This window comes from Pteropus medius, unplaced genomic scaffold (genome assembly GCF_902729225.1).
Source record: "Pteropus medius unplaced genomic scaffold, Ma_sr-lr_union100, whole genome shotgun sequence".
NCBI lineage: Eukaryota > Metazoa > Chordata > Mammalia > Chiroptera > Pteropodidae > Pteropus > Pteropus medius.
In genome coordinates, this window is record NW_024354875.1 from 31,354,550 (window position 1) to 31,365,417 (window position 10,868).

The 10,868-nt window shown below is 49.8% G+C and overlaps 1 protein-coding gene across 2 annotated transcripts; it reads left to right on the forward strand.

Moving 5' to 3' along the window:
• The first annotated feature begins 5,473 nt into the window (after positions 1–5,473).
• SP5 (Sp5 transcription factor) lies at positions 5,474–8,834 on the forward strand. Of its 2 annotated transcripts, XM_039855587.1 has the most exons (3): positions 5,626–5,662; positions 5,993–6,391; positions 7,107–8,834. In XM_039855587.1, the coding sequence occupies exons 2-3, from the start codon at positions 6,341–6,343 to the stop codon at positions 8,247–8,249; spliced, it is 1,194 nt and encodes a 397-aa protein (XP_039711521.1). In that variant the 5' UTR covers positions 5,626–5,662; positions 5,993–6,340; the 3' UTR covers positions 8,250–8,834. The 2 variants fall into 2 exon arrangements, with proteins under 2 accessions (XP_039711520.1, XP_039711521.1); XM_039855586.1 differs by having other exon boundaries at positions 5,474–6,391.
• The last annotated feature ends 2,034 nt before the right edge of the window (positions 8,835–10,868 follow it).

A 10,868-nucleotide genomic window follows, 5' to 3' on the forward strand; every position in this document is an offset into this window, starting at 1 on the left:
CCCATGGGTGAGACTCTTGCCAGAACTAGGGGAAGTAGAGGTGACCTTTTAAATAGTACTGGAGACATGCAGAGATCTGATATTTGTGTTAGTCTGTCCTCAGCTGAACCTCTAAAGATATAAGACTATATTTACCTATATCCTTAAAATTGGAGCCTTAAAACTTCCAAGGTAAATAGCTGATTCTGTGTGCCCCCTGGTGGTTTGGGGTGAAGGTAAGGAGGGGGGGGAAGTACTCTAGAAGTAAACGAAAACTTCTTGGATCTGGACTATAATCCCTAAGGCAAAAACCCATCTTTCTCTTTGGTTAAAACAGATAGCAAACCCCTCATATGGGACTGACATTTTCACCACAAGGCTAATAACAAACTGTAATGTGGCCAGTAAATCATTCTAGATTTCTTATTTAATAATATCAGTGCAGACCCACATATACATTTAATTGTTTTTCCAGAAACAGAAAAAGATTTGCATTCACTCAGAGAGACACTCTACTGTCATGGTTAAAAGGTTGTACTCTGGAGTAACATTATCTTGATTCAATTCTAATAACAAGAAGTAGAATCTTAGGCAAATTACTTAATCCTTCTGTGCTACAATTCCTCCATCTATAAAATAGGGTTAATGGGAGATTTGGCAAGATCCCAAAGTGTTGTGATTGGCAGCAGCATCATGGTTCTCCAGCCATACAGTCAGGTAAACACATTCTGGATGTAAGCACCTACGTGCACGCAGACAGGGCAAAAACTTTGGCTACCCAACAGGCTACTACCAACAAACCGGAGCACATTACAATCCAAACCCATGACCTCACTAGCACTCCTTTCTCCAGCCCAAGTTAGCCAATCCCACCCGCTTCCATCCAAGGGTGCTGGACTTAGAGCGTTGGAAACAAAGAGTCCAGAGTTTATCTGCATCTCTTAATACTCACACAGAATCTTTATTAGGCTTGCATCCAAAGTAATTTTTCCATATATTAATGCACATTTTAATTTTATTGCTATGTCTAGATCAAGTTTCCAGAAATCTAAATGTGAAAGAAAGGTTTATCATTTTCATCTCTTTTAAGCAATGCAAACACAAATCGACAATAGGACATGAAGAACATTTCCTTTTGATACTCATGTTCCCTACAGCACTATAAAAATAATGTATACAAGACTCAGTTCTTTCACTCTGTTGTGTCATCTCAGGATGCCATTTCACCTCTTTGGGCCTCACCACCTTCATCAGCCCTCAGTATCCTCCCCATGATTCTGCGACCCAACTGTGTCTTCCTTATATGATCTCTCTCTTCTTCAGTACTATAATCCAAATTCTCCAAGGGCAGGGCCCGTCTTTAACTCTGGAGTCCTCTACTGTGCCTGCGTTCACCTGGACATATGTCTCTGCACTCAGTAAAAATTTGATTCCTTGTGCCTAGAAAGAAAGATGGAACAAAGACGAAGAATGGTACCTTGAGCTTCTGCAGGCTCCTACCATCACCTTCCGTCCTTGGACTTCTCTGTGCCTTTATTCTTCTGACATCAAGTGGTTCTTGTCACAAATCAAAACACAGGATCATTTTGAAACATGAATACTAATGGATAAATAAGAAAAGAAATGTTGAATAAAGGAAGTTTGGCACTATTTTCTCCTACAATATGTCTTTTGTAAGGGGGCCTTGTCTATGCCTAAAGATTACTCATATCCATAACAGTGCTGTTGAAAACAATTGTAAATGCCCCAATGTGGGAATCGAATCGGATGAGATAAAAGATCCCTCCTAAATCTAGATGTCCACTTCTTTATTCATTCTATACTGATTCAGTTTTGAAGTTTAAGCTTAAAGTTAATTCAAGGTTTCCAGTTGAGGAAATTTTCAAAATCAATCCAGTGTTTTCCCAAAATCCCAGCATTATCATGTCTTGGCGCTGAACACTCTGGGCCAGTTAATGATCTAGCCCATTTCAGACTCCAAGAGTTAAAGCATCTGTGATTGGGTCTGCAGCTTAAACTTCAAAACTACTCCAAGTCCTCAAAGTTAACTTAGTCTCAGATTGTAACCCTTCCCCCACTCGTGCCATTAAAAAAAGATCTTTCAAATTGAAGGGGCAAAGTTTGATCCCTTCCATGTCGAGAGCCAAAAACAATAGAAGCTTTCTGTTCTAGTACTTCAAAAGGCTGCCTAGTGACCGCTCTAAGAATACTTGTTTGTAGTGACTGAAGAAATGCACAGGCATCCTCCTGCCACTCAGCGTCCTGTTAGCACGAGGGAAATTCTGCCCCCTCCCCTACCAGCACCTTAATAAAGCAACGACTGATATTGTATTAACTAGGCTGATGCAGGCAACTGGAAGATTGAGCCTTTGGCAGAGAAGGGGCCAGACCTGGGCGGTTAAGCAACACCCTGCTGTAAAGAGCCAATGAATTAAGAATTTGTTGAAATGACCTGAATAATGTGTAGATTTTTTTTAAAAAATCAGATAGAGACTGGTTAGATTGATTCCAGAGGCGCGAGTCCTCGATTGCTGCAAGAAAATGCCTGAGGCGAGGTACCATGCTCAGGCGAGAAGAAGCAACCCCAGAGTTCTCTGCAAACACTTTTTTTTTTTCTGAAGTGGATCCCGGAGCGTGCAGAGCCGGTCCGCCCCATCATGCGAGTGCCCCTACGGGTTCACCTACTCGCCTCTTTTCACGGGTGGCACCCGATGCTCCATCACCCTCGCCCGTGAAGGAACTGCAAGGCAAACTTCTCGTCTTGAAATCCTAGGGCTTAAAGAGCTGCCTGTAGAGTAGATCCGAGGTAACAGCAGCCGCTGAGGGGCTGCTATTCAACCTCCCCGCCCTGCGGCAGTTAAAAGTTTGCTCCCCATTTGCCTCCTCCTAACCTCCCACTCTGCCGCACCTCCTCCCTCGGGCTGGAGGACCACAGAGGAGTTTCTGGGTCCTCGGTGCACAAACACACCCACCAACAAAAGAAAGCGCATTAAATCTTCCCTCCTGTGAACTCAAGCCCCAGCGGATACCTCTTTGAACTGACCCCCGCCCTTCAGCCCAAGCGCCGTCTGGGGCGCACCCGGTCCTCCCAGGCTCCCTCCCTCTCTCTCGGCTGCGCACTTTTGCAGCGCGCTTGGTCTTTGATGTCTCTTTACATTATGGCAGAGCAGCCACACGCTCTTCCCTGGTGCGGGGCTTTGTGTAACGGAACTGACATTTGGCCTTGATACCTGGATCTCTTGGTGATTGCAACAAATTTCTAAAATAAATATTATACTTTGATCTCCCGGCATTGCATTTTTAATGGACGCTGCGAACATTACTTCATTAAGAATAAGATTTTCAGGAGCACCGAATGCAAAGGGAGGGAGGCTAAACATCCGTTTGTAAAAGTCTCTCCGAACTTCATCTCAGGCCTGGGAGGGCTGGAATCCTGGCAGGTTTTCACAAATGATGGTGAGGCCAAGAGCAAGGACTTCTAACACTCAAGAGGGAGCCTACTGTGGCTGTCCTGGCACTGCCCTGAAGACTGCATGTCTTACGTTGTCTTTTAAGCCTACAAGCACTCTACAGGTGAGCACTAATATACCCCCATTTTACACATTGGGGAAACTGAGGCACAAAGAGGTTGAGTAACTTGCTTATCAAAGTCACCAACTATAAAGTGGAAATCTGAATTTAGATTTTCAGAGTCGAGCTCTTAACCACTTAAGCCACCACTCTCTTTGGCCCTGCTGGCCACTGGTGATGGTTTAATTAGCCAGCGGGGACATCTTGGAGGAAGTTTTCTATAACAACTACGGGGATGTGAATTAGCCTTTCTTACTTTTTTGTTAAAATAGCGAAAAGATTAGGCAAATGAGAATGTCTTCCAGCCTGCTTGGCTCAGCCTCCCTGGGACGGGGGTTGGGATTGGGGGTCGAAGAACTTAAAGGAGTGAGGGAGCAAACATGCTAAGTGACCAGACCGGCTTAGAGAGCGGGGGCAGGTGCTGGTGTGGTGGTGCACCAAAGGACTCCTTGGCCTCTGATTTGCATCCAGGAAAGGGCTCCTTCCGGTCCCAGGCTCGACCCCTGGACAAGGTATGGAAAAAGGTAGGTCTGCCTGGCCTTGGAGCAAAACAATAAGTCTCGTCCACTTCACCCAATACCAAAGCACCCAGACCTCATCTTCAGGAGCCAGAACACTTTCCCGACCTATGCGGTCACTCCTCAGCGTTCTTGGAGTGACACCTTGTTGGGGAGAAGGGAGGCGTGCGATGACGGGGCGTTTGAAGTGCTCGTAGTATTTGAGCCACGTGCGGCCCATTCCTCTCAAGATGTTTCTACTTCGCTGACCAGCCCTGGGCATGGGGGAATGTGGGCATTGTGGCATTATGTTCCGACCCTTTGGGGGATGCAGGGGGCACCAATATACAGCGCAGACTCTGAATCAGAAGCCGGTTGGAGTTAGATTACCCAGTCTGTCTTCTCACGTCAGTCCCGGCCACTGTGAAGTCCCCGGGAGAACCACGTATGGGAAGGCCGGGCACAAGACCGCTCGGAGGATCCCTTGCACCGCCGACAGCCTCAGAGAGAGGAGACTGTGTCCGCCAGGAGCCCAGTCGTGGATTCAGGTAAACTTAACCGAGGCAGCGGGTGAGCCACAGCTGCCCACCAGGAACCTCAGTGGCTATTCCTGGCCCCTAATCCCCTCCTGTGCAGTGGGGACCCTGCAGTGCTCCCCCCCACCTCTTCATCCTTCTGCACACTGCGCCTCCAGGTGAGGGGATCCGGGTGTTGTCTCAGCTCCAGCAGGACCCGCCTTGCGCCTGGGCTAGAGAGAGGCAGGTGGCCGACTGTCCCTCCTCGACCAGGCTTGGTGGGCCAGCGAAAGTTTAGGAACACACCCCGGTGAGCATTTTCCTGACCCAAAGCACGCCTCGTGCCTGAAGAACTATCTTTTCTTTTTAAAAGTGATGGGAACAGTTTTTATTGACTTTTCTTTTCTTTCCGATTGGAGGACTATTTGTCCTGGTACATACTATTGTAGTTTGTTAACAACAAAAGGTTTCCTCCGCCGCCTTAGTTTTTTCCTATGAGTTCCCTGGTTGGTCTGTGCCGCTTGCAAGAGTGCGCACTCCCCTGGGTGAGCTTAGAGGGAGAAATTGTTGGCATTGCTGGGGGCTTTCATTGGGGCCTAACAGCGGTCAACTCCCCTCCGCCCGCCCACACACACACCCCCCGCACACGACCCTCCATGGGGCCAAGCACTGCTGGCCTGGAGAGAGAAGAGCGAGATAGCAATATTTCTTCCCTCGGGTATATATTCTGGGTTAGGTTTCTCTGGGTGTCCTGCCAAGCTTAGCTTTGGGGGTAAAGGCGGTACCAGCGTTCTTCCCAGGCTTGCTATTTGCAAAAGTTGTGGCCCAAGAAAACTTTCAGGTCGCCAGCAGGAACGTCACTAGAGAGCCCCGGTCTTTTGTCAAGCGGGTGGCCCTGAAGCGTGTGCGCCACCCACTGCCGCCCTGGGCGGCCGCCCGGCCCCGCCCCGCCCCGGGTCACAGCCAAGCCTGTGGCTCCACCACCATGAGCAGGGGGCACGCGGCAGGCGGGGCGAGGTGCGTCCCACGCCCCGCCCCGGGAATTCCCTCGGGTCCAAGATGTGCTCACGGCAGTGCGTGTGCTGTGCCGGTGTGGGGTGTGTAAGTACGGGAGAGGAGAGAATTACCCTCATCTCCGTCTCAAAGTCCCGCGCTTAAAGCCGAAGGCAGATTTCTCTGGAGATAACAAAGACACTTTGTCACTCTGGGCGCTGCTTCGGTGCAAATCTTTAATTGCAAGGGAGTGGGGGTGAGGGGGATAGAGTGTCTCAAGCAACCCAAGCGCGGGTCTCCAGGCGGCAAGGCCCCCTTTGATCAGGAAAATCCAATTATTTGTGTATATACATTTCCCACATAGTGATTACTTCATTAATTGTCCCGCCTTTATCTCCTCCCTTCCCATCCCCCCTAATAATCAGTTCTTTTATCCAGACCAACAAACACACCATAGGAGCTTTGTGGATTCAAAGGATTTGCTTTCGCTTCTGAAAGAGCCGCTATTCTTTGATGATTGGGTAGCGGCAAACTTCAAAGCCATAAATCTTCCCTCTGACTGGCTGGCGGCCCAGCAAAGTCCTTATCAAATTCTTGGAGGTGATCCTGAAGCGCTCAGACCGCTCGCAGGGCGAGCAAACGGGGTGCGGTGAGGGGCGCAAGCGGGGAAGGCCCCAGCACGCAGAGCACCAGCGAGGGACTCTGGGCGGCCATTCGTCCTCACCTTCGGGTCTCCATGCCTCTGCTGCGCCCTGCTCCGCAGCCAACGGCCCGCAAGCTGTAACCATGGCTGCCGTGGCGGTCCTCCGGAATGACTCGCTGCAGGCCTTCCTCCAGGTCAGGCAGGGCTCGGAAGGGACGAGGGAAAGGTGGGAAGGATCATGTCTCGATCTCTCCTGGTATTCTGTGCACCCTGAATCTCCAGGGGAATCCCGCTTGGTAGATACCGCAAGAGTCAGACCAACGGGTGCCCACACCAACTTCACACCTAACCTTGGTGTCAAGAGTGTGGCCTTCGGGGGAGGGACGCGCGGAACTAGGAGTGGTTCAGGGGTCGGCGTCTGGCTGAGAACAGGGCCCGAGTTCACCCTGCTGGGCCTTCCTGCTGATTTCAGTCTGCAGCGGGCGGGGGAGTAGCGCGAGAGTAGCGTGGAAACAGAGCTTAAAAGATGAGAGGGAGGGCGGATGGGCAGCCTTTCTGTGGGTGTTTCCGGGCCCCTTCTGACCGCGGAGCCGGGAGTGGCGGGTCCGATCCCTCTCCCCTCCCACTTTGTTCCTGCTTCCTCTAAGGTTCGGTGGCGTCTCTTTGAATTAAGTACAGTAGGTTAAAAGGAAGCGCTCGTGCGCTCCTTGTGCAGGTAGCGCAGGCACCAAAAGTTTCCCAGGACTGCTGGGTGCCTGCGTGGGGTGCGGGGGCGGGGAGGGGCAGCCAGAATGGGGGAGGGGCGGTGGTATAATAGCTGGCGTGGGGGTTGCGGGCAGGCCTGGAGACCGTGCTAGGAGCGCTAACCTTTTGTCTCTTCTCCGCCCTCCCCTGCCGCCGCCCATGCAGGACCGCACCCCCAGCGCCTCCCCGGACCTGGGCAAGCACTCGCCCCTGGCTCTGCTAGCCGCCACCTGTAGCCGTATCGGCCAGTCGGGCACCGCGGCGCCCCCGGACTTTCTGCAGGTGCCCTACGACACCGCGCTGGGCTCGCCCTCTAGGCTCTTTCACCCCTGGACCGCCGACATGCCCGCACACTCGCCCGGTGCGCTGCCGCCCCCACATCCCAGCCTGGGGCTGACGCCGCAGAAAACGCACCTGCAGCCGTCCTTCGGGGCGGCACACGAGCTGCCGCTCACCCCTCCTGCCGACCCCTCATACCCCTACGAGTTCTCACCGGTCAAGATGCTGCCCTCGAGCATGGCGGCGCTGCCCGCCAGCTGCGCGCCTGCATATGTTCCCTACGCGGCCCAGGCCGCGCTACCGCCAGGCTACTCCAACTTATTGCCCCCGCCGCCACCTCCGCCGCCGCCCACATGTCGCCAGCTGTCCCCCAACCCGGCCCCCGACGACCTCCCATGGTGGAGTATCCCGCAGGCGGGCACAGGTCCGGGGACCTCCGGCGTTCCGGGGGGCAGCTTGTCCGGCGCCTGTGCCGGGGGTCCCCACGCGCCCCGCTTCCCTGCTTCAGCGGCCGCTGCTGCTGCTGCCGCCGCAGCCCTGCAGCGGGGCCTGGTGTTGGGCCCGTCGGACTTTGCGCAGTACCAGAGCCAGATAGCCGCGCTGCTGCAAACCAAGGCCCCCCTGGCGGCCACGGCCAGGAGGTGCCGCCGCTGCCGCTGCCCCAACTGCCAGGCGGCGGGCGGCGCCCCCGAGGCAGAGCCGGGCAAGAAGAAGCAGCACGTGTGCCATGTGCCCGGCTGTGGCAAAGTGTACGGCAAGACGTCGCACCTGAAGGCGCACCTGCGCTGGCACACAGGCGAGAGGCCCTTCGTGTGCAACTGGCTCTTTTGCGGTAAGAGCTTCACGCGCTCGGACGAGCTGCAGCGGCACCTGCGGACTCACACAGGCGAGAAGCGCTTCTCCTGCCCTGAGTGCGGCAAGCGCTTCATGCGCAGCGACCACCTCGCCAAGCACGTGAAGACACACCAGAATAAGAAACTCAAAGTTGCCGAGGCCGGAGTCAAGCGGGAGGACACGCGGGACCTGTGAGCCCACCCCAGGGCGACTCGAGGCCTTTCCCGCCTCGGACTCGTTCCCAGCATCACTTCGGGGTGGTTCTGGGGCTTGTGGGCAGCTGGCCTCGGGGGGAGACCAAACAGAGGCACTTGCCCCTTCCTGCGCCCGCCCCTAAAATGACGCCAGGCTCTGAGCTTCCCTGGCCCGACCCGCAGACTGGGACCCTGTGCCCAGGACAAACATGGGAGGTAGGGTTGGGAGCTCTGCGCCACGCAAGGGCGATTGCAAGCTCTGAATCATTCCCACCGTCTGGGAATTTGAGGAGACAACCCTGGGCTGACCTTGTATATAGGAAACGCTGCTGAATTAAAGCAGAAGGACCTTGGGAGCGTTGAAATAATGCTGGGTTTCTTGCGAGGACAGGGCTGGGCTTTGTACAGGTTATTTAATAGCTTTGTTAAAGAATAATTATAATAATTATAACATTAATAAAAGTGTTACTTTTGTCCTCAGCTCCATGCAGAGCTATAGCATGAAATGTCTCTGTAAAGCAATCAGCAGTTGCAGCGTGAAAATAAATACGTTAACTCTGGGGTCACCTCGGGAAGACCCCGCTGAGCCAGTCTCATTTGATCTTTTCTTCTTCCGGGAGACTTTACAAAGCAGTCAGGTTTCACCGAGAATTTGGAGGTTCCTGGAGGCCGTGTCGGAGGCTTCTTTGCTTTGGAAGGTTCTGGGCAAGTATGTTGGGTACATGGATGGAGGAAGTAGGGCAGGGTCAGTTTTGTGGTAAAGAGGATAAGGCAAGGTTTTCCAGTCACACTCTGAGTTTTTATGCGGCCTTAGAATTTGACCAGAGAGACTGTTAAGTTTCTCTTAAAAGCTTGATACTTGTTGCACATACAACACACGTTCTTTTTATCTGGCGAATTCCCTGTGGCTTTCCATTTGTTGGTACTCTCGGAACAGAGCTCCTCACACTGGAGCTGTGCTCCTAGCATTCAACTATGCTGGTGTCTGGAAAGGTCTTAACAACTCAAAGATCTGTTCACAAATGTTATTTTGGAAAGTTACAGAGAAACGGGGGCCCTGGTTCAGGTTGGTCTCTGCCGAGGGGGAAAAAAAAGCATCTCTCCTATATTTTAGCCCTGTCGTGATATACAACGGTTGTCTTGCTTGTTTTCCTCTTAATCATTTTGCTGTGGAAATCCTAGTCTTTCACAGTAGCCACGTAGGGATTTCGGGCAAGGCCTGGAAATTTAGTTCCATTTTTGTTTATGTTGAGATTTTATTTTATTTTATTAACCATTGAAGTAGACTGAGCTTTTCTCATGGAGGACCCAGGAATATTATTACTTAGGGTTCTTGCCTGGCTCTAAAGTATGAAGTTTTAAGGTTAACTGTTTTTTCAAGTGTCTTAACTAGCTCCTTGATGTTTTCTGATATTTGAGTTTTTAAACCTGAAACTGAAACCTTAATCTTCTGATTTAGATTTAGCAAAGAACAGAAAATATTCTAAATTTTATTACTATGTTAAGCTAGTGTCATTAATGCCAAATTTCAGTGGAACTCTTTTCATGGTAATACAAGTGTACATAAATTGATGGGATTTCACAGTTTACAAACTGCTGTTGCCTTGCCATTTGTTTAAAGTCAAAGTGAAGGGTAAATTCTTAAAAGTGATGAAGGTTGTCAAACATCAACATAATTGAGATTAAAATTGCCTTTAAGTAGCAGTTTTACTCCATTAACTTGGAACGAAGTAGTAAATGAATTAGAATCATGTGGAAATAGATGCTAGAACCAGTTACTCTCATTAGAGATTTTGAAACCATTTAATGACAAATTAGAATGTGAGTCTTCAGCATTTTTTACCTGAGAAGGGAAGTTTGGGTTAGCTAGATTTTCGAGGGCATGGCAGTTTTGCAAGCAATAGGAATAAGAGAGCTGCTAGACAGTAACATTAATATACATCCAATTGTGTAATCTTAATCTAAATCAAGATTATTGAAAATTATTTCTCTGAGGAGTTACAGAAACTCACATCTGAACCATGCCCTGGAATTGACTTCAGAGCCAGAAGAGGTGTTTTGGCAGATGATAGAGAAAGAGGCATCCTGTTGGAGAGTAAAAAGACCAGGGCTTTCAACTCAGAAAAGTCAAAGAGATTCTTTCGTGGGAAAGAGAATGCCCTTAGTAGAGAAAGAAAAATGGCAATTTTGAAATGAATCTAGTAGATATTATTGACAGCTATTAACATTTAGTACCTAAACAAATGAAGTATTGATGATAAAGTTTTCTTATAACTTTAACTTTGCAGTTCAGAGAAAAAAACACATAAAATGTATGAAATTTAGTATCTAAATTGATGAGGTATTGAAGATAGTTTCCTTATAACTATAACTTTATGATTATTAAGAGAAAAACTAGATAAAATATATGGCATTTATCTAAAAATACAGTATATATAATTTTTAAAAACAACAGTCATTTGATGACAAAATAACTCATTTTCACTTAATTGAACCTGCAAATTTAAAAAGTGTGGTAAAAATACAGTCTCTAGACTAACTGTATAGCTAAAAGACTGTTTCAACTGGACCACTGCAAATCTGTGTTCCAATTTAGAAAAAACTGTATATGCCATTATCC